This window comes from Lytechinus pictus, chromosome 5, assembly GCF_037042905.1.
Source record: "Lytechinus pictus isolate F3 Inbred chromosome 5, Lp3.0, whole genome shotgun sequence".
Classification (NCBI taxonomy): Eukaryota; Metazoa; Echinodermata; class Echinoidea; order Temnopleuroida; family Toxopneustidae; genus Lytechinus; species Lytechinus pictus.
Window position 1 is genome coordinate 12,700,274 of NC_087249.1, and position 24,755 is coordinate 12,725,028.

The 24,755-nt window shown below is 36.0% G+C and overlaps 1 protein-coding gene across 1 annotated transcript in view; it reads right to left on the reverse strand.

The window, feature by feature from the left end:
• Positions 1–24,755, reverse strand: part of LOC129261790 (ras GTPase-activating-like protein IQGAP1) — a 98,025-nt gene that overhangs the window by 52,558 nt on the left and 20,712 nt on the right. Inside the window, exons 6-11 of the mRNA XM_064099837.1 lie at positions 17,994–18,172; positions 13,503–13,590; positions 9,608–9,771; positions 6,704–6,794; positions 4,807–4,970; positions 3,698–3,734 (exon numbers count right to left, since the gene is read on the reverse strand). Coding sequence (XP_063955907.1) covers positions 3,698–3,734; positions 4,807–4,970; positions 6,704–6,794; positions 9,608–9,771; positions 13,503–13,590; positions 17,994–18,172 — 723 coding nt within the window. The remainder of the gene's footprint in view (positions 1–3,697; positions 3,735–4,806; positions 4,971–6,703; positions 6,795–9,607; positions 9,772–13,502; positions 13,591–17,993; positions 18,173–24,755) is intronic.

Genomic DNA, 24,755 nt, shown 5'->3' on the forward strand with positions numbered 1-24,755 from the left:
GTGTTTCCATGGAAACATACTTTGTCATTTCCCATTGCAAAACTTCCCCCTTCTTGGAGTAATTCCAAAAAGATATCTCCATCTCCTACTCTTAAAAGTCACACAGAGATGAGTATTTTGAAAATTCTTTTTACTCTTGCAGAATAAACATTCTGTCGATCATGAGTGAAAGGAAGCATATACATTGTACATGTATGATGAATAGCAGTCCTTGACTATGAAGCAATTAGCTGAATACAACAATGGGTGATTTCCAGTCTGGTGTTGGAGGCAGAATTTGGATTGCGATTCCTAGCTCGGAACACTATTCTGAGTTTACACAAATATTCCAGATCACAACAATGACAGTTCATCACCCAGTGAGTGACTTTTCAGGATCATCTTCATTTTTTTATGTTTGGCATTATAGTCATGTAAAAACTGACCTTACACCAACACCAGAAGGTCAACAATGAACTTGAAATTTGGGATTTGGGATGTAAAAGAATAGATTATTAGTAAAATGCAAGGATTTTTTGTGGTTGACTTTATAAATTTGAAGAGAATGGTTGGAGGGTTACCTTGTTGACTACTTAGACATTTTCAGGGACGGAAAGGGGAGCCACCTGAAGCCCTATGCAGCAGTAACAATAATAATAATAATAATCCGCTTTTATATAGCGCTTAATACATCGGAACGACGTGCCTAAGCGCTTTACAGATATATTATTACCCCGGTCATCGGATTCAATCAGTCATTCCCGCAAACAATGTGTGTACATCCTCCACTCCCTGGGGAGTATTCCAGTCAGTCGCCGGTGAGGCGCACACAGTACTGGACAAGCTACAATGACTTTCACATCCTACCGGGTACCCATTTAGCACCTGGGTCGAGAGTGGTAAAGTGTGGATTAATGCCTTGCCAAAGGTGTTAATCCACAGTAAGAGCGCAAGTTCCTTATATGCTCATTTCATTGGTTCAACATCAAGTTGTAATTGATTGTCGGATGTGTGTTTGATCGCGATTCTTTATGCAAAAGGCCCCCAAAGGATGTTTTAAAAAGATGGAAGCGTGTCTACTACCCCAGTAGAAACAGTATGTAAATAAATTGCTGCAATGTTCAGGTAGTGTTCGGAGGAAAACAGCACAACTGCATCTACAGTGGTGCTCAAAAGTTAGTGAACCACACCAGAAAATATACATACATGTATTAAAATGTGTTCAAGTTCTGCCATGTTTTCGATATTGAAATGTGAAGTCAGGTGATAATATATTACATTCAATAGTTTGTTTCCCTGGGCTCGTCAAACATTGTCTACATTCAACAATCAATATGAAGGAGTGCATAACGTTGTAGGGTTGCAAAGTTTCGAGCACAACTGTAAATACATCACTGTATTGTTCAGGTAGTGTTCAGAGGAAGAGAGTGCAACTGCATACTGATGCTTCAGCATGACAAATTCAAACTTTTGTGAAACAGCCCCCAGAGCTGTTGTATTTTGGTGGACCCCTAATTACTGATCCTTTGCTAAATTGAATATTCTCTCCATGAGCATTATTATTTTAAAGTACACAGCTAATGAATGGAGATGGGAGTTGCCCCCCTTTAAGAGAGTTTACCCACATCCATTTCTTGGCAGGGGTGCGTTTCATCCCCTCCCCTTCCTCCTCCATTTAATCCACTCAACACCCAATACCTGCTACCATTCTTCCTTTTCCTTTATTACCAATTTCCTTCCTTAGTCTACAAACACAGACCCAATGCAAACAACCACAACACCAAGAACGGGCGATATCATCAAAATATGACGGCGACTCCTTGAAACGAGACTAGTGCGAATCTTGCGTTTTAGCCGGGGTGGTGGATGCTCGGCGGCTCGAGGTATCGGTCAACCTCGGGGTGATTGGAGGGATTTCCTGAATGAAACTCGAAAGGAAAAAGGTTCGGTCGTGGAAACTATTCATTCATCAAGGGATCAGGTTCAGTCACTGTGGGCTAGACCCAAGAAGCTAAATAAAGTGAGCTGTAGACATCAGGCACACTATTGTAGCAATGGAAGATAATGAACTTGACTTTTGAAATGGCAGTCTACACAAAAGACAGTGGATGTTACACACAATGTACATAGATTTAACTGGTATATAATGAGTTAACCAATACAGATACACCACTTTCATCATGTTAAAATCTACTCCTTTTTTATCCTTAAATTGGCAACAACCATTTATATCATTCATTGTCATACTTGAAAAAAAAATACAGATATATAACATGAGTCAAGATTGATGATAAAAGAATTACTTAACTGAAAATTTGCCAATTTGCATTTTTAACAGTGATTTTGTAGTTTTCATTGTTGCCAATTTAGATTATATAATGATTAGTTCAAATCAAATGGCTTTTATTCAGGAATGGCACCGCATAATGCACTGGGAGAGGTATCATATCACATCTTCTCCTTTCTAATCATATTCCTTGTGTATTTGGTAGCATTCAGGAAGGTGAGAAACTGCAAAAGTGTCTCTATTTTTCGTTGTGTCGGTGCAAGAACGCCTTTGGCAATACATTTTGGCGCACTGCATCAGCACAGAAACGCCCTTATGAAATGCACTTTAGCGTGCTGCCAAGGGCGTTTTTTGTTTGTTGCACATACGCAATGCGGAAAAGTGCGGTATTAAGGGCGTTCTTGCACCGACAAGATTAATGAGTTAATCTTTCAGCTTTCTACATGCAACAATCTATTTCGCTAACCATTGCTTAAAGGTCGAAATGACAGTAATCATAACTTTGATGCAGTGAACTTCCTTTTCACTCAAAAACAAAGAAAAGTTAAAGACCACAATATAGAAGTGCTACTGATTGACAAAGAAACCTTATGGTTGAAAAGAAGACAGTACAGGAGGGGAGACAAGATATGACAAAGAGACAGAAAGATGTAAAGAGATAAATGTAGAGAGGTGGGTGGATGGATATATGTATGGATGGATGGTTGGTTGGATTGATTTATGGATGGATAGATGGATGGATGAAAAAACAAACAGACAAAAAGATAGATAGATGGATGGATGGATGGGTGGGTGGGTGGATGGTTGGATTGATTGATTTATGGATGGATGGATGAAAAGACAAACAGACAAAAAGATAGATAGATGGATGGTTGGATTGATTTATGGATGGATGGATGGAAAGACAAACAGACAAAAAGATAGATAGATAGATAGATGGGTGGATGGACGGACGGACGGACGGATGGACGGACGGACGGACGGACGGACGGACGGACGGACGGACAGACAGACAGACAGACAGACAGACAGACAGACAGACAGACAGACAGACAGACAGACAGACAGACAGACAGACAGACAGACAGACAGACAGACATACAAACATACAAACAGACAGACAGACAGACAGATAGATAGATAAAAATAGATAGACAGATAGATAGAAAAAGATATAGACAAATAAAGAGAAACAGAAATGCAGATAAAGACAGACGGAGAAAAAGTGAAGGTGAAGGCAGAATTAATTTCATTTTTTTTTTCATTTCATTTAATTCACATTAAAAACCAATACAATTCAATGTTAAAGAGTACAATAGTACAATAGACTTCAATGTTAAAGAGTACAATGATCATAGCACATTATAAGACACTGCACAGCTTTTGATTCATATTTCTTGTAAACATTGAAAATACATAATATACACTTACCTCTGACTGCATCTTGTAGCTGCTCCAGGTTTAGGTCCTGAACAGAAAGGAAAGAAAATATTTAAAACAATAATTTTTGTAAAATCATTAAATGGGTTATCCCTCTTTACCCTATCAAACGTGATGAAACTCGACCAGTTAAAAGTTTGAACACAACTACAGTAGCTACAGGTATGTTTTATCAAATGATTTGTCTGATCATTCCATTACCTACTTTCAATAAGTCAGGGGTTCAGGGGGGGGGTTGTGTCACTTGTGTGACATCCCCCCCCCTTAGGAAAATAGATTAGATACAGACAGTCAGATTTAGAAAAAATGTATTATGTATATATAAGTATTCTTATATACAGTAGCCAAAGTTCATATTCAGTTAATATTATAAATCTTGCATGAATTATGAAAAATTTATAATCCATTGCCCTCAATGGTATTTAACAAACAGCTTTGGCAACCCTTTTATCTATATAGGTCATAGAAAAAATGAGAGGATAGCACTGGGGAACTTTGAAGCTATGCATATCATTATTCTCTATTACCAATTCTATATACAGTGCATCTCAGAAAAAAGGAAACCAGGATTCCCATGGCTTTCTTCTAAAAGGCAAGTAAATTATATTTCATTTAGATCATGACAAAATTCAGTTATTCCTTTATATTTTTATATCTAATAAGAGACAATCTCTTCATGCATTGATGAGAAAGACGACTTAGAAATTTCAATGTCAAAACCAGGTTGCACAGAAAAATTTGACAAAATTGGTTACTGATACGACGACCATGCTTATTGGACGATTGGCCCATTGGGATTTCTTTCGTTTTTGTTTTGTTTCTCTCACTGACCCCTGAAATGAGAATGGATTCAGATTAAAATGTGAGTTTCTGCGCAAATCGTTGCTGGTATGCCCTAATATTTATTGTTTGCAATCTGCCATGCATGAATGATTTGCTGAGCTGCTGATCTCAAATTGAAGATGACAATCCACTCTTACCATACCAGTAAATGTCAAATAATAGTAAAAACACAATTATTATCAATTGTAAAATCAATCTCTGAAAACCGGTTTCCTTTTAGTAGGACGCACTGTATATGTATTCTAGGAAGAACCTACCCCTTCATTGCTAATCTTGAGTCTTGCTAGTTCTGTTTTGTAGAGTGCATGGCAGTATGGGTGTACGTGTGGGAGCTGAGCCTCCGGTCTGGATAGAGCGGCTACAAGCTGTTCCGGGGTGCCGTTGTCGATCAATGAGTTGATGTTTTGAATTGCAAAACCCACTGTTGATTACATACAAAAACAAAAACACACAAATCAACATTTTTAGTTCTTCAATATGTATACTCTTTTTTTCTGTCTTCTTTCTTTTATCACACCACACCTTTGGAACTGAATTGGTGGAATTGGCCTATTCTACATTACATCAATTATCTAGTTTGCAGGCATAGACCCTTGGTTTTCGCAATGTGTATAGTACATAATGCAGAGTCTGAATCAATGAGACAAAATTTTATTCGACAGAGTCTTTGTGGAGTCTAGTCTTCACTCTAGACCTGTTATTGGTTGAATTGTCAAATATGAGTCTGTGCTTGCAGACTATCAATTATCATCATCTTTAAGATGCTTTAAAGTATTTAAGAAATTGCACATAGTGATAACATCTCATTTCAGTGGTCAAGAAAAGGCAAATTAAACTTTTACAAACAATGCACTGAAAAAAAATCACCTACTCAATATTGATGTCTCACTAAAAAAATAATACACTGGAAAAAACAAACCTCAATCAGAACATAACACAGAAATGCGAAAGCTTGCTAACATAGAGTGAAACTAATCACTCTCCACTTCACACAAAAAGAAGAATTGACAAATGTAATGGAATAACATATGAGTTTGCTATATATTTAATTGGCAGTAATGTCAGTTATTTGAGAATGTCTCGGATTGGGTTTCCTTCCAACAATAATTTAAAACAGGAATTAAAACTCATTAATATGTCTGAAAAAGTAGTCCATTTTTTAACTACTTCTTAATATCATCTTCAGTCTGTAAGGGAATTAATTTATTTTACAAACATAAAGTCATTACAATAATGGCATTTAAAGATAAATGCCAGTTTTGGTAATCATTACAAAATGAGTTCATACAGAGTCCAATAAAATAATCACCCAAATATCTGTCCTCATAAATAAAATAAAATAAGTGCCAAAGGATTCTGGGAGAAATGGTGTAATTAATGAGAAAATAAGCAGGGGATTCCTACAAAATGTCTGGTCTATTCCAAGCAATAATAATACACTACCCCACATGTGCTTATCTGTTTGGCGATCTATGGTGTGATCGTTTTTTTCAGCTTACATGTAGATCTTATTATTTCAAAAAGTTCACAAAACTGTCAGGACCAGAGTCCCATCCTACAAAGAGTTACGATTGATCCGATCATCTTAAACTACATGGAAATCCAACAATGTCATAATTTTTTCTACAGGAAATTTGCAAAATGTCCTTTGTAAACAAAGGAGAACACACCAAATTGTCAAGAAATCAATGAATTAATGGATAGATATTTATATCTAGAATTTTTTTTGGAACAAACATGCATCTTATATGTTGACTTTGCTGGCTTTCCATAGTTGCGATTGATTGGATCAAATCCAACAATGTCATATTTTTTTCTCCTGGAAATTTGCACAATGCCCTTTGCAAACAAAGAAAAGCATACTGAATTGTCAACAGAACAGTGAATGTATGAATATACATCATATCCAGAAAATATTATGAACAAACATCTATGTTAGATGTTGACTTTGCTGGCTTTCCATAGTTGCGATTGATCAGATAAATCATAACTCTTTGTAAGACGGAGCCCTGATTTATATAGATCCACTATGATAAAGGGAAAATTAATCTTGCTTTTAGAGACTTTCTCGTGAAATTATCGTTTACTGCAACTACTTTTATCTTTAATGAAATATCAATCAATAGGAATATCTCAGGAATTATCTTTACATACCATCTTTTTCTTCCTTGGCTAGGATGTTAGCTGCGTTGACACCAGCTTGGACCTCTTCCTTCTCTAATCTAGGGTAGGGGTTACCAGTAGCCTATTGAGACCAAAATAGATATCGACTTTACAATAGCATGTCTTTATAAACAGTATTGTCTCTATCATGATACACTGTATAGGGCTTCAGAGATGAAAAACTTTCCACTTCCAGTTGGTTTAATTTTTTTGCTAATTTCACATATTGTCCAAAAATTGCAAAATATCTACTACTGTTTTACCTTTTAAAAAAAGTTTTTATTGCGTTTTTATGACTTTTTGTAATAAATCACAAATCAAATAAATACAAGTAATAAAAAAAAAGAGCAGCATACACATTATTAGTTTACATTAGAAAAAGTATAGCATATAAAAAAATAATAAGTGATTAACAAGTAGTAAAAGCAGTCACTTTGTCTCTTCTAAGTATTCCTCATCCCCTATAGTATAGTACAAACAAGAATGTAATAACAGGCCACCTTTGCTGTACATGAAATCAAAACCTTAATCATATGACAAAGAGTTGAACTCAGGACTTCATTTCAGCAACTGTGCATCACGGCACCATAAATCAGAAGGGATTTCAGAGGTTGCCCTAGGTGCAGATTTTCCTAGATACATGTACATGTACGTCTCTGCATTCAAATGCATAAATTTCTATGCAATCATGGTTCACATGTAAGCCGGAGCTGCTTACCTTGGTTGTGAAAAATCCTATTCTTTATTTCTTTTTATCAAGTCTGTTTTCAAGCCTAAAATCATATTTTTCTCAAAACTTAAAAAACACATACCAAAATTCATCATTCTTACAAGTTTAAAAAAAAAATCCTTTTTCTAGGGGGAAAACCCGTTTAAATACATGTAGGATCAATTCCAACTAATTGGCAGATCAATGTCAAATATCAGTCAAAACTGTTAATTGTGGTTTAAAAACATCCAATATTTTTTACGTACCGGTACATTTTTTTTTATCAATGATGATTCTCCATTAAATGTAAAAAAAATGTGCTTAGAACCAGTAAATATCTCTAATAAAGATAAAACAAGGACATAATGTTACTGAAAGGCAAATAAATATTTCACAGTGCGAAATCACTTTGTCCTTCGTTTTCCAAATTATAGAATATAGATACCAAGAATTAATAAATCCCTCGGCTTAGCTCCAGCTGGAGTAATTGTTAAACTGATTCGGTGCAAACATATTTTTGTTCATGAACATATAAACATTTGTTATGATATTATTAATGAGCACAAATTGACTTAGAATTGACTAACTTTACTCTCTACATCAAATTCACCACTAAATGACACAATTCTACACGACCCTTGACTATCATACGATTACATAACAGCACACTGGCAACCCTTCCTGAATGACACAACAACATTCCTACCTGTAGCAGCAGCAAGAACAACACGGGCAACAACAGTGGTATCACCATCACCACAATGCTACCGAACACCACCAACACAGTCGCCTCCATGGCTGTTCTCACCACCCTCGTCATTGTAACCCAAGATCTTCTCCTTCAACGAGACACCATCTATCACTATTGCCCTACAAAGTCCCTACTACATCACATGGACATGCAGTTCATCATGCGATAATTCTGTATATATCACGGGATCCACCGGCTTCCTGACAATAGGGCCATTATCATTATTTTGACTATCACACCGCTCAATGATTCTTCAAACTTCCTGAAAGTGTTTTTCATTCAGAGCTACCATATGGCAACATATACATCCAAGCACATCCGATCCTTGACAACCAAGTTCAATCTCTGCTTCACAATATTAACATTGGCTTTGATAACAATAGCTTAGAATTCACTTAACATCGGCTGAAGACACACCCCAACTTATCATCACAAGGCCATTGAACATTGCTTCTTGATTCAAGTTGCAACCAGGTCTCTTGGTTTTTAATATCAGGTATGAGAATCAAACAACTATTTCTTTTACATAGAGGCCTGCACTTTGGCACAAAAATAAAATGCTATGTCCTGAAATCAGATATACTTTCCCTAAAAACTAGCATCTGTGAAATTGGTAATATGATAAGATAATGGGCTTCAATAAATTCAATGTTGTCATCTGCATGGAATCCTTTGTTATGTCAATACCTAAGGTCCACAACAGAAGCCCTGAATCATTTTAAAGAATACAGCACTGACTGGCTATGTTTATCATGATAATAATTATGTTAATTTATATAGCGCTCTTAAAAAATAGTTTCACACAGCAAAAATGTGATATTTCTATTCACCATTGATCAGAAATGTATTGTTTTTATCTACATTTCTGATATTTGGTATTGTTTGATAGATACATGTAAACAAAAAATACACCCATTCCTTGCTTATCATATAATATTTCATCACAACGTATTTGTTGAATACCCACAAGATGTTACAAGACAGAGGAATCTCAAATTAATTTCAATGTTTGACAACATTCTTTCAGGAATATAGGTTATTCATTCCAGGAGAGCGTTTTAACAACATTTGCATCTGACAAATTGTTGAATCTGACAATATTCCTTGATTTTAATTGAATGAGAAGCACATGTGTCTGACTGTAACTATGGTTACTATTGAATTAATCAAACTTTGTCCGATAGAGTTTCTTTTCATGAAACTCTATCCTAGATATCTACTGATGAATTTATCGAAATCATAAATATCACATTATATTCATTTAATAAAGTAGGGTCTCACTCTCATTGTCATTTTTCCTTATCTGTTTGTATTTGGATATTTCTCTCACTCAAGATTTAAAGTACTTTCTAACCAACATACAACTTATGGAACAGATTAATCCAGTTTCTTTCATTGAGCAAAAACACAGACTATTATCATTTCTTTTCCTCACCTCTATTTTATTTTGCTTAGCCTGCTGTAGGATTTTAAGATACCAGTCTGCATTCTCCCTTGAAACATCCTTGAGTCCTAGGCCTGCTTTCATCAGTACTTCAACCAGTTCAGATGCATTCTGGGTATCCAGGAGGTCGTTCACCTTGTCCAGTTGGGTATTCACTAAAATGGGAGGAAAGGTTTTGAATATTTTTGTGAAGTAATTATTGAAAGTGTAAAGGTAGAGATGACAAAGAGCTAGCCTTTTGGATGCCGATCACAGGAGGTTGATGACATTGTGAAACCATCATCATCACCATCATCATCATCATCATTATCATCGCCATCATCATCTAAATCATCATTATCATCATCATCATGACCACCATCAGCATTAACATAATCATGACCACCACCATCATCGTCATCATCATCATCATCATCACTATCACAATCATAAGCATCATCATCAATGAATTATGAGGATGATACATGTACAAGCAACTCTCCCTTCATGCATTATTGTGAAAACAAATCATTATTCTGTATCAAGGAAAAACATTTCAATTATCATAGAGAATGACCATTGTCAAAAGACAATTATGAGTTCTATTCTTTCACTAATGTCTCATTCTTGGGGGTAAGTTACTCTTCACCATGTCATGATAAAAAAAACCTCACTTTAGCACTTTTCTAGAAATGAGTATCTCAAAAGAAAGGTGGGGGGGGGGGGTTGACTGTCCCCCATCCAAGGCCATAAAGCGACAGTCTACATCCTGTAACCCACACCATAGAATCCTAGGGGTGTAGATAGAATCCTTAATCCTCGTAAGGTCAATACCCTGTGAGTGGGCTACTAGGATTGGGTAATAATATCTTTAAACCACTGAATCACGGTCATGATTAGCTCATCGTTGCAAGGTCAGTATTCCTCGGGTCTGTTGCCAATTATTTTCCTCAGTCATCACACAACTTTCCAGACAATCATACAAACTGGCGACCAGTGACCTGTTTTCTAAGTAGCTGATTCTGTGATCTTCAGTGCACTAAACATCATGTACTGTGTTCTTCGGAGATACATATATAAAACATAAAGTAATTATGAAAAGCTATTATGAATAGTTAAAATCATAAAAAAGTTGGTCTCCCTGAAGATAAAGCTTGGCCAATACATGTAAAACAGCGAAAAACAGTTTATAAGGGCAGATTTTTCACTATATACATTTTTTTTGCTTTGATTTTTTTTTTCCACTGGATAATTCGTATTTCAAACTTGTTAGCCTGAAAAATTGTATTTATATAGTGTGATTTTTAGAAGTCTGTGTTCTTAATGAATTTCTTGAATTTTTCTGTTTTCCGTATTGTTGCTATGTAGGATGTAGCGCAAGGGAAGCATGTGACTACACCCTCGGCTTGAGAGATTCAACAGTAGTAGACTATAACTGGGGGGCCGTTTCATAAAGCTGTTCATTAAGAGCGACTTTAAGAACGACTGGTGATCCTTTCTTACGCGCTAAACCATCCCCAATGAATATACCGTTTACCACAAGAAAGGATCACCAGTCGTTCTTAAAACTCTTAACTTACAAACAGCTTTATGCAACACCTCCATGGCCTTCTGAAGAAATGTCTTGGTAGAATTTTGGACTTTTTTTCTTATTTGATCATCCCCAGTCTTTAAATTTTTCTGTATCATTTTAAAGTCTGTGCCATTCTCACTGATATTAAAGTTTTGACAAAGCATGACTTCAATAAGGAGATATCTTCAAATCCAGATTTAATCTCTCAACAATTAGGAATTTGGGTCAGTAAGATGGGGCTTCGTGAAATTGTTGCCAAGTTCATGCAGGAAAGAAAATATAAAAAGTCCCTCTTGGAGATATTCTGAGTAATGATTGAATTCAATTTTGTTCGGAGGTTAAGAGTCATATCTGTATCTGCTGCCAACGTATATGAGAGAATAATCTAATAGGTGAAGATAACATTTTTATATACACTGTATGAAATCAAGGGTGAACATCTACTTTTCATATAGGCCTACAAGCTATCAAGCTCTATCTCACACACCCCCATAATAATATCATTACCCAAGACAAAACTGTTACATTTTTCATCATTTCATTTTCATCTTTTTCTTACATTTTGGCAAGGAGTATTAAAAACAAGAAAAATCTCAATAACTTTAAATTCACTGCTTGGCAGAGTGGCATCTATGCTAAAATAACCACTTGTTGTATATAGAATAATGAAATTGAACAAGTTGGAAATCATTCTGAGAATGATATTGTGAAGAAAAAAAAAGTGACTGAATATATTAATTTATAAAACTTTATTTATAAGTGTCATTAAAAGTAAGATTCCAGCTTCTTTCAGGGGAAAAAGTATTGTAATCACTATGAAAATGATTTGTAAATATTACAATTTGGGAGATCTCTTTTTCATTATTAATGTCTAATGGGGCGTTGCAAGAAACTTGTGATCAATTGCAAGTCTATTTTTGGTCCCTACATGTAAATTAATCATATGTCTTGCAATTAATTGTAAATTTGCGATCGATTGCTTCTTGGATGAAGGAGTGTATTCTGATTTGCTACACTTAAAAGTGATCACTCAATTGTAAAATTGCAACAGAATATTTGCGATTGATTGCAAATATTTTCTTGCAACACCCCTTAAGACACATCAGTAAAATTTGTCAAAACACATCTTGACCTTATATGTTGAAAGTGGTTTTGTTAATATCATCAAAAGCTGGTGTTGAATCCCTTTCTGTTTTGTTTTTCTTTCAATCATGAGTCACTAGTTGGAATAACCCATGAGCTATGACATCACCAGGAATTGTGAAAGACTCAACTTGACATTAAGGTGGTGTGGAAAGACTGCCAATCATCATTTATCTGAACAGCCCAAGAGAATGTTTCAGAACGATGTTTTTGATTTACTGCATCGGCTCAGGGGGGTGTTACATTGCGCTGTTTTCATTTGTTGCTAACGAACTGTCAATCTTGGGAACCGATATCGGTACTCAAAGAGTTGAGTAAATCCACGGAATACAATCTGGAAATGCAACAAATCTCAGAGGAGTTGATCTTAGTGATGCAGTGATCGATTTTACCAGTCCTTATTGAGAGAAGGTTTGAACGCCTGGAAGAAGATTACTTCTTTCATTACCTGTTTAATAACTTATTTTCAACTAACACAGATGAACTTTCATGATCAAATTTGGAAACCTTAGTAATAGCACCATGTATTACTGTCATCCAAATTGGTACTGAAGGATGTTCAATCTATAGCAATGTTGAATTGACCATATACATCCACAAATTTAAAAACAAAGTTTGGAACCCAATGAAAGTGACATTCATTTTTTCAATAACTTATGAAAGAAAGAATAAAGTTTATATGTACATTATAGGCCTACATACATACATTTCCAAATACTTAAATAATTGCATGGTTAAGAAATTTTTTTGACTTTCTAATTTACTCCATTGGCTCTTTTTTATTAGATAAGCAGTCTTCAGCAGCTTCTTTTTGCCATTGCTGTTAAGAAATTTTGACAGGGAAATTATCAATTCTTCTTTCACCATCTTTTAATTCTATTTTCCATTATGCAACATCAAAGCTGGCTCTCATTCTCATCCCCACTCACAATTTCTTGAATCCTTCTACTACAATGGCATGAAGGAAAAAAGTAAATATTATGATCATTCCGTCTTCCTTTAATCTGTAAAAGTGAAGCCAAGGATGACAAACGTTTCTTACATACTTTGTTTAACACACTAAAATCAAATCGGATTTGGGAAAGGGAGTTCCGATTGGCCAAATTCTTGGTTAGCATCAAGTGAATTAAACCACCTTACATACTTGCATTACGATAATTTACAGATATAAATTGGAAAGTTGTTACTTACGATTGACTTTGTTTAGGTTTCCCTGTATCTCTGCCTGTGTAAGCAGCATGTCATAGGCATCCATGTCTTCTTCTGCTTCTATAGTTGACTGAAGCAGTGAATAATTAAAAAAGAAAAGGTACAAAGTCAAGATTTTCTCGAAATTACCTGGGCTCTGTAACAGGAAGCACAACAGCAATAGGCATAAATCTTTTTCTATTATATTTTATAATAATTGATTTATCTTTTTTTATAATACTGCCTTGATAATGATGTACAGTCCGTCCTCTCTTATCCAACCTCCCCTTATCCGGATCTCTCTATTATCCGGACGCACACTTGCCAAGATTTTTTTTCCAATCTAGTACGTGGGAAAATGAGATTTCAATCTAAACTCAATCCTACGCAAACTCACTTTGATATATTTTCCACTATAATCTACCTACAACCACATTATTTTTTATGAAATATCTCACCCAAAGAACTTAGACAGGATAATTTTCAAGTAAATCAAGGCGCAGCGCAACCATTTCATCACGTTCTCTTTTTTTCAGGGAAAAAACAACACGTCTTGCAAGCTAGCGCTTGGCATCACTACGGAGAGCGCCATCTATCATGTTTGAGCCTACAGTCAGTATAACAGTGGCTGACTTTGCGAAGCTGCGATGCCTGCCGCGATGATCAAATTGTAAAACTTAGTTTTATCAAGTCATTCTCTTTCTTTCGAGGTATGCTCGATGTGTACTTCAATCATTTCAGCAGGTAAATTATCCGAGAGTTTTGGCCACCAATCGATTTCATTGAAAATACCACCTATAATTTGCACTGACACAGCAGTGAACACTGCCTGTACGGCCACTACAATAGATTACGTGTAGGCTAGCATTGGGGAGGCAGCTGTGTGTATTTAATATTTGGGTCTCCCAGATCCGGATAAATCCCTTATCCGGATTGGTGCTGGTCCCAATGTGTCCGTATAAGAGAGGTCGGACTGTACAAGCAATTATGAAAATCAATCATATGATCAGTTGCTATTAAAGTTTTTTGCTACGGGAAGGGGGGGGGGGCGTTTCATATGGTGAAGCTGTATAAGAGTGGCTTTAAGAACAACTGGTGATCCTTTCTTGCGGTAAAAGATATCACGCCATCTCTCGGCCTGGCAGCGGTTGGGGGATTGCTCTTAAATAAAATCGTTCAGGCTAGATTTTTTCCTCGCCCATACAATTCGGGATCACGCCATCTCTCGGCCTGGCAGCGGTTGGGGGATTGCTCTTAAATAAAATCGTTCAGGCTAGATTTTTTCCTCGCCCGTACAATTCCTCGCCCGTACAATTCGGGATCACGCCATCTCTCGGCCTGGCAGCGGTTGGGGGATTGCTCTTAAATAAAATCGTTCAGAATCTGAACTAGGTTATAGCTGGTTTACCAACAAAGTGATTAAGGACAGAATAATGTGAAAAATATATAATTGAATGAAATTGAATGAGTTGGAACTGATTCTGAGGATGAAAATGTGAAGAAAAATTGAAAGTTAACAGAATAAATAAATATCTGAATTTATAAAACTGTATTTATTGTCATTAAAAGTAAGAATTTCAGCTTCTTTTAAGGGAAAAGTATTGTGTTCACTACAAAAATGATTCGTAAATATCAGGATTTGGGAGATTTACTTTCATTCTTACATGTAATATCTAATTAAACTCTGTATGCTTCATATTTTCTTATCTTGACTTTTGCTTTCTGACAACATACTAAAAAACTCCAAAAAGACATGCATTCCTTTTAAAAATCATGTTCATTTATAGTTGACTTAACTTTGTTTTCTATTTCTCTTTTTGTTATCATGTTTGACCCGTCCTTCCCATATTTCATAATCAAATAAGCACTTTTAAGAGATTCCAAGATATACATGTAACTACCTTTCAAAGGGGCTTGATTTGATTACTTTCTTACTAAAAAGTTTCCAGGGAAATTGAGGTTTCATAAGAGTACATGTATGTCTTCCTGTTACATTTTAATATCATAGACAAATACATTTCTTTGTGAAACCATTTCATATGTAAATCACATTCATCAAACAACATAAAAACCAATGTTGAAAATAGACATGATACCAAATACTAATTCTAGTGATAACCACCTCAACTATAATAAAATGATACATGTATTATGTCCTCATATAAAATCAAAATATAACTTAATAAATACATGTGAAACCAATATCCATTCTAAACAGAAAGAAAAATAAACAACCCACAAACAGGGAAGTTATAATCCAAACATCTTGTTATATCTCATCAGATAATCCTAATTCTTGACAATGAAATTAATAATTAATAAAATCAATTAAACCACAAGGGATACTTCTAGTGGCACAGCTTTAAGAGTTTTCAAAATGTCTCTAGTATCTTCTTAATTACAACAATTGAAAATGTATTTAGCAAAGCCCATATATCATTTTCATCCTAACATAATTAAACTACTCCAACATATAACCATCATAAATATCTTCAATCAGACAATCAGTGCCCCAGAAAATTAGGACAAGCCCCTCACATCACCAAATAAAAAAAGAAAACAAAGATTATTAAATACATCATCTGGCAAAAAAGATAAAACTAAACATTTCCTGAATCTTCAGTTGATATACCTTCAGTGAGGCCTGGATTGAATTGGTTTTTTAAGAAAGGAAATAAAAATGGGATGAAGAAAAAACAAGTTTAAAAATAATTCATAAAATATCATGCTATATTCACGAAAGAAAGAGATGTTATCTCAAGTAAAGACTGAAGGCAAAAGTAATCTTGAAGTGAAAATTAAGACACAGAAAGTACTTTATTGATCTATATCTGCATTACGAAGGAAATCTATCATTTTCACATTAACATGAACAACTGAACCTCCTATTCAGATTTTGATATCAAAACCTGGAAACGAAATTGTGCTGCTGTATTTAAATGGCTGGAATACAATTATTTAATGGAATGGATTTCCATTTTATTACCAATTGATACCTGCCTGCCAATTTTTTTTACAGCCAGTAATATCCAAACAATCTTTTGTACAGATTTATAAAGGTTTAATATCTAATTGCTTATGAGAGTATTATTACAGACTGCTACTTTTCAAATACCTTATGACTTATAGTATACTGAATAAAAAAAGAGTGAATGGAAATGCTTTCAGTTTATTTGATTTGCTTGATTGGTGATTTCATTACTATCAGATATAGAATACAGCATTAAAATAAAAATATTGTAAAACTAATTGGTGGTATTATATATCTTCAAATTGATCTATAACACTGTACCACATGTATATATTGTGACCTTTTACATGTATAAATAAAACTCAGTAAATGTTGGTGTACACATTTTTCAGCAGCCAACACAGAATTTTGTTTCAGTTTGGGGAAAGTGGTAAATGATGAAATTTGCCCCCATTTTCTAAAGTTGGGAGAACTTCTTTTTCAAAATATTTTTAAAAACTAATTCTGAGGGATTACTAATGAGAATCTTCTGAGATGAGATATTGTCTCAATCTTGCTTCCCTAACTGCACTATTGATTCTGATAATTTGACACTGAACTTGCAGCAATCCACAGAAAGTCCCAAGTTTTCCATGACTCAGAAAACAAATTTGGGAAAAACACAGAACTCAACATGATCCAAGCCCTACATGTCCCAGGGAACAAATTAAGAATTCAAAGAGACAAGGCCATTTTTTTAATGGGCACTCAAAGGAAAGGACAGTGCTCACTTTAAAGGCATCCAATGCTATTAAAAGGCATTAATATTAAGCTGTACTTATCAATGGGACACATGCACTGGATTACCGCAGGGCACCAAGGCCTCGGGCAAAAAGGGCACTTACGTTGTCCTTAACTCTACAAATATTTGGAAGGACATGAAGGCAATTTCTAAGGGCATCTGAGGCCACGGCCTTTGCATTGCCTGGGATTAATCTGTGCCCTGTGTCCCATAACACGAAGGTTAGCGATTAATCGTACGCTTGATTTTCACGATTGATTGTACATTGTAGTCAATGCAATCAATCGTTAAAACAGTTCTACGATAATTGCTAAAAGAGTGTAGTGGGTTTTATGGTAAACCATGTAATCTTTTGTGGGCATATGTTGGTCCTGAAAAGGACCTCTCAAACTCGACGTTACGACAAGTGTATTCTTGTCGTCTTCACACTTGTCGAAACGTCGAGATTGGGCGGTCCGTTTCGTGAAACCCACTACGCTCTCCTTCTTCTTCGCCATGGAAACCTTCAGAAGTTATGATAATTGCTCAGCTTTGTGTTACGGGCCCCCGATGTCCGTTTCTCTGGTACAAATGTGACAGAGAAAAACTATTATCACAATTGTGGAATTTAATTGAACAAATGTGCAAAATTACACAATTGGGTGCATGGGCATAAATACATTTCATACCCCCCCCCCCCCCCCGTCAATAGGTTTGCTGCTTGAATTTACACCAGTGATTGTGTGGAAAAGATTGAGAGTACCTTATTGAGGGCAATCTGTGCCTTGGCTAGCTTGGCATCATACAGGCAATCTTGGTAGGCATCTTGGTTATTGTCGTCCATGTTCTGCATGAGGGCGTTGGGATTCCGGAGCGCCGTCATCGTGTCGGAAGGAACCTGCTTGTCGATGGCCTCGTTGATGGCGATCACGGCCGCGTGGACTACAGACAGAAATCAAAATTGAAAATGAAGTTGAAAATTGGAAAGATAAACATAGATCTGGGGGCCGTTTCATAAAGCTGTTCGTAAGTTAAGAGTGACTGTACGAATGACTGGTGAACCTTTCTTACGTGCTTAATCATCGCCACTGAATATATCATTTACCACAAGATAGGATCACCAGTCATTCTTAAAGTCGCTCTTAACTTACGAACAGCTTTATGAAACACCCACTTGGTATTTGGCAAAATTTCCTACTTTCATTCATTCACAGCCTCATGTCCTGAATACATGTAGCAATTACAGATTCTCCTTTTACATAGTTATTTTTGCCATTTTGAGGTGAATCTATATTTGTCCCAGTGTATTCTTTGACACCGTTCTCATTTTACTTTCTAAAACTGGTTTACTGGAAACCGATTCAGGAAAACCGTTTGGAAGATCGCTTTGCTAGCGTTCCCATTTCATCACCTGAAAGTGGTTTTCAAAACCACTTCACGTAAAGCGGTCTTGTTGCTATGGGAACACTCTCAGTGGGGTGACATGTTTCGCATGATATTTGAAACCGCAGCGTAGGCATTCCACATACAGTGTGTGGAGTAGTGTGCTCGAAATGTGCGAAGATCGCTTCCCGAAGAACGGTTGTGTCCTCACTTACGATAAACCAGTTTAACAAGGCAAAGCGATCTTCAAAACTACACCACAAGAAGGTTTTCTGAACCGGTTTAGAAGATCACTTCCAAAACCGCTTCGACAGTTCTCATTACATGTTTTACTAGTTTCCACTAAACTAGTTTTAGGACGGTAGTGAGAACCAGATATTTGGTTACCATAATGGGTATAGGATTGAACCGGGATGCTTTCTTTCAGATTTCATGTTTGCTTCGTAACATGACAAAGATTGCTCAAAGGCATGTCATTGAAGCTAAATGATTTTGTCATTATTAATAATCAATAGCTTGTTCTGTCTTGCACTGATGGATTATAACTGCATTTGTAATATTTAGATCGCAATGAAAGCACATTGCACAGAGCATCGAAAAACAGACAAATATCCCCACATTTGCAGTTCAATATAGAACTGTGTAGCCTACCCAATAATCAATGCAATACAGCGTGCAATGATGACATTTGATATAAGTGCTACATGTAAATAAGTGCTACATGTCACATTTCCATGATCACAATGATTTTATAAAGTGGGGCATATAAACCGATTGAGTGACATGATTTGCTCAATCACTTTAATTTGGGGGAATAGATAATAATTGCATCAGCATGTACCAGAAATATTCCTCTCGTTATGGCCAATATATCTACGATTCGTGCAACATTGGCCATAATACTTGGAATATCTCTGGTATACCATTCTGAGCCATCCAATATAATATAAATATTTAGGTTCTTATTTTCTTTGAGTGTAATCTGCTATCCTGATATTACATTCCTGAAGAAGTTTGGTTATTAATTTCAGTTCCTGTTGAGATAGAAAAACTTTTGATATATAAATAAACAGAGAAATTCCTATTACGGAAAACTACCAATATTTCAGGAAGTATAGAGGAATATACATTGCTTGATGATATACAAATTCTGTACAGAGGTGAACATGGCATGAAACAAATATTGTTTGGATTTTTATTACATTTAATCACTTTTTCCCATAAGTTCTTTTAAACAGTTTATAAGATTTGTGCACTGGCAATAAAATTTAACTTCAAGTTCCTTTATTGTTCATAACAGTCGTTGTTATTGTTGTCGTTAAAGGTGGTGGTGGTGAAATTGATAATAGAAGTGATGGTTAAGAGGTAGCATTAATGTGACAGGTGGTAGTATTACTATTGGTGGGAATGGTTTACTGAATACATGTAGTCTGCTGTGCAAACCCTTCACTCAAGTTAAATGGTCTGAACGTGCAGCCTACCATGACTCATGTACAGAAGACGACCCTCTCACCCTGAAATTTATACAGCAAGTTTCATACGTGCTAGTCTTTGCGCAAAGACCCACTTGCTGATCAAAGTTTCAGTCGGGGTCTGTGCCTGCAGACTACACTACAGGGATGGTTGTATAAGCAATAAGAGTTGCAGCAGTGGTAGCTGTGGTGAATGAAGGGTGGTGTTTGTGATTATGGAAGTCTGTGGTAGTGAGGAATAGGAATGGTGGTAATACAACTTATGGAGGTTGTATCAGTGGTAGACGTTGTAGCTTTAGGACATAAAATTATTGTAGGTATAAGAAATAGTGGTGGTCACGGTGGTGGTGAGGGGCGGGAATGATACTGATATCATGTTACAGGGATACTCCAGGCTAAAGATATTCATATCTCAATAAATATAGTAAAAATTCACAGAGCAAAAAAATGCTGAAAATTTGATTTAAATCGGATAACAAATAACAAAGTGATTGAATTTTAAAGATTTGCATTATTCCGGTGCAACAGTTCTAGGGATGTCGTCATGAATATTCAAAGAGCAAACTGATGATGTCATATCCCCACTTGTTCTTTTGTATTTTATTACATGATATTAGGTTTATTGAAGTTTTTTCTACCAAGACCTAAAACAATTGGATTGACAACTGATTAAGTGCATTAGTTATTTATTGATGAAAATTATTTCATTATAATGGAGACGCATCATTTACACATGTATGAAAAAATGAAACAAATATGATTTTATGTAATAACATAAGAAAAAGGAAAGAGGGGATGTGACATCATCAGCCCCCCTAATGAATATTCATGATGACGTGCATATAACTGTTTTCTCAAAATATTGCTAAACTTTAAAATTAAATAACTTTGTTATTTGTTATCCGATTTTGATGAAATTTTCAGCATTTTGCTCTGTGGATTTTACTCTATTTATTCAGATTTTAATATCTTCAGCCCGGAGTATCCCTTTAAGGAGGTAGCATCAGTGGTAAAGGTTTCAGCTGTGGTAACTGTGGTATATAACGATTGGAATGGTGGTAGCATCAGTGGTAAAGGTTTCATTTGTGGTGGTTGTAGTATATAACGAGTGGTATGGGTAAAACAAATGGTGGTGGTGGTGGATATAGTGGTGGAAGTTGGTGGTAGTGAGGAGTAATAATTGCACTGATAGAGTGTAAGGGTTGTAGTCTTAATAGTGGTTGCAGCTGTGGTACTTTGAGTAGGCCTATATAAAGTTATGATTTAAAAGTAACACAATTAGCTTCTCCTCATCGAAACGAGACATGGGTCTTTTTCAAGAGATCCATGGCCTCATTCACATCCATTTAAAAATCTGAATACAACAGACAGTTAATAAAATCACTTTACAACCTCTACACTTCACTATGCACAAATCATTCACAAGTAAGTGTTTGATCGTTCACGAGCATTCTATTGGCAATTCTCCCAGAGGCTAGCTTACTCCCCCATAAAACAATTTACAGGTAAAGGTAGTTCTCACGGAGGTGTTAATGGGTGGTAATTTTATCAGCTACCATGTCACCTCCGTTAGTAACATGCACTCAATTTCCTCTTATTTCCCCCTCATCCTCTCCCTCTCCCTGAAGATATTAAACACAATTAAAATGATAGCAAGAGAGAGAGAGGGGGGAGACGCAAGACAGAGCGTGAGGGAAAAGGGATGAGATGATGAAGAGAAAGAAAGAGAAAGAGGGAGCCAGAGAGAGGAGAGAGAGTAAGGGGCAGACACACATGAACAGACATGAAGAGGGGATGGAGAAAGAGTAGGGAGGGGGGTAGAGAAGGGGGAAGACAGATGACCTGATAAGGTGAGGCAGATTGTCAGAGGCGTACAGACGAGAAAAGGAAAGACAGCAGCAAGCAAGAGACGGACAGACAAAAAGACATCCAAAAGCTAGAGAGAAAGAGAAGGAGAGGAGAAAAGGACAGATACAAACAAAGAGAAGAAGAGATGACTGGGGGGGGGGGTTATAATACAGATCGCTAGAGAGCAAGATAAATCAGAACAGATGGACAAAGAAGGCCAGAGAAAGAATGGAAAGAGTTTACATAGTTTATAGTTGCACAGTTACATGTATGAGTGGAGGAGTCCATTAACTCAATTAGCAAATTTAGGACTCGTACTCTAGTAATAAGTGTCTTGACATTTTCAAGTGCAGGCTGTCACAGCTACCCTAATGAAATTGTCACAAATTATAGAAATGCGAAACCCCACATTCAAGGAAGGGCATCGCACAAGACTTTGGTCCTAGGTAGATTGAATAAGAAACCTATATTTATCCAAATCTCTTATAGTATTTAAATTATTTAAAACTGGTCAATGCAGTATAAGATGTCATCTTTGATGTCAAAACTTTAACCCTAAAGGGCCTAACTTTGATACCTGGGCTATTTTGAGAGGTTAAAGTCCTGGGTGGGGGCCTAAGATCTCAGCTGAGGATCGCAAGATCACGACGAAAATTTGCATGAAGTTAGAGAATGACATGTACGCTGTCACACAGGTAAATTGCACAATATTCAAATACTTTTTTTTAATATGAATTAATTATTCTAATTTGTTCATGAACCTATGAACCCATACTTTTTGCTCTAATTCACTCAATAAAGCTCTTAGAAAGCCAACTTGTGGTGAAAATATTTCTTATAGCATTCCTAACAAGGAAAAAAATTCTGGTACCAAAATTTATTTCATATGGATTTTATTGTTTTATTTTTATTTCTTACGTATTTCTTTGTTTTTAAATTTGTTAATTTCTAAGTCTATTTTGACAAAATTCATTAGGGACATTATTTCAGTCATAAATAGCATCAAATTAAATGACTGTTGTCAATAAACGTGAGAATAATCACTCATTTATGAAGTTTAGAAAAAACAGATTTCGTATTGACTTTGTACAAGATATGTACGTTTCGAGCAATGTTGGTATGACAAGCACTTACATAATGCTGCATAATCTCGTAATCGCGTGCTGGGCATCACAAATTTGGTCTCAAAAGTTGGGCGAGATATGAAAGTAAAAAGTCAGCAAGTGGCGCGGTCAAAAATTCTCACAGCAGATATATTGCAAAAAACTGTTGAGGGGGGGGCTGTAAAGGCCCCCCCCCCCTCGTAATTTAGGGTTAAACTAACAAGACAATCAAGGTTTCCATGACAAGTACTCCAGTGAAAATTGCTCCCCTACAGATTCCACACATCAACCAAATAACCCACTTCAACCCTGCATTTAATACTATACCCCCCAAAACCTATCTCTAAACCCAACATAAAACCCTACTACAACCCTAAACCTACATGTACATCTTTAATAGACAAAATAAAGCCCTGAGCAATAGTTATAGGAGCAAGTGTCATGTCACTGAAATATGAGACTCGGACTAGAGAGAGAAAGAGCGCCAATATCTAAACTGGACTGTAAACTCTGTAACTGCCTGTCTGACGCAAGTATGTAAATCCTCATTTCTTGGTTTGGTAGTCAAGTTTCCAGTACGTCAGAGATAGAGGAACAAGCAAGTCTACAGATCTAGAGATTAATATTCAATGGGTCAGCCTAAACCAATGTTTTTGCACTCTGCTAGGTAGTATGAGAAATATGGGCCCCGTCTTACAAGGAGTTACGATTGATCCAATCAACCTCAACTATGGAAAGCCAGCAATGTCACCATCTAAAAAACATGATTGTTAAAAAAAATTGAGATAGGATGTCTATTCATACATTCATAATTTTCTTTAAAATTCAGTATGCTTCTCTTGGTTTTTCAAGGACATTGTGCAAATTTCCAAAAGAAAAAATTATGACATTGATGGATTTCCATATACCCGAGATTGAGATTAGATTACAAGAAGATATTTAAAAGATAGGGTTTCATTTAATTATAGGATATGAGCGAGGGCTTTAAATACATAGGGGGTATATTCCCTATTTATTTTTGTGCCAAATGCCACTTTCCACCAAACCCGTTAGCAAATTTGCAAGGGGCTTTTTTCAACTTATGGGGGCCACTTTATACATGTGGGGTGAATCGGCCACTGCCACCATGTCATTGATAACTGCACTGCACTTTTAAACATGAATATATATGCAAATGATATGATCCTAGCTCGTTATGCATATACATGTAATTAAGATGAAATTCCTGTGTGTTCATTACTACTCATCCATTCTAATGTCAACAAGGAGAGCTACCAGTATAATACTATGGGCCAGCTGTCGGTCTGAATTGTGTTATTTGCATACCCTCCATCAGACAGATCATAAAAAGTGTGTTCATTGCGCAGGAGATCAGATAATTAACAGTAGTAGGAGAGAGATACATGTAGCTACATGTATAGGCCTATTGTAGGTGAAATTGGTATAAAACACATGGATAATTACAGGCAAGTCTGCCCATGTCAAATCTAATGGGACCTCAGAAGTATGTTTGTCATGGGGAGAATTAGACTTTGGAGCTCTAGGTAGATTGCCTGTTTCACATATTTCACCTTGTTCACCTTACCCTACGAAAATGCTTAAAAAACATGACAGGTTCGCCAAAGTGACATGTTTATAACATTACCAAAAAAAAGATTCCCATAAATGTTTTGGTGCAGCAATATCTTGAGCATTGAATGCAAATTTAAGTGTTGAAAA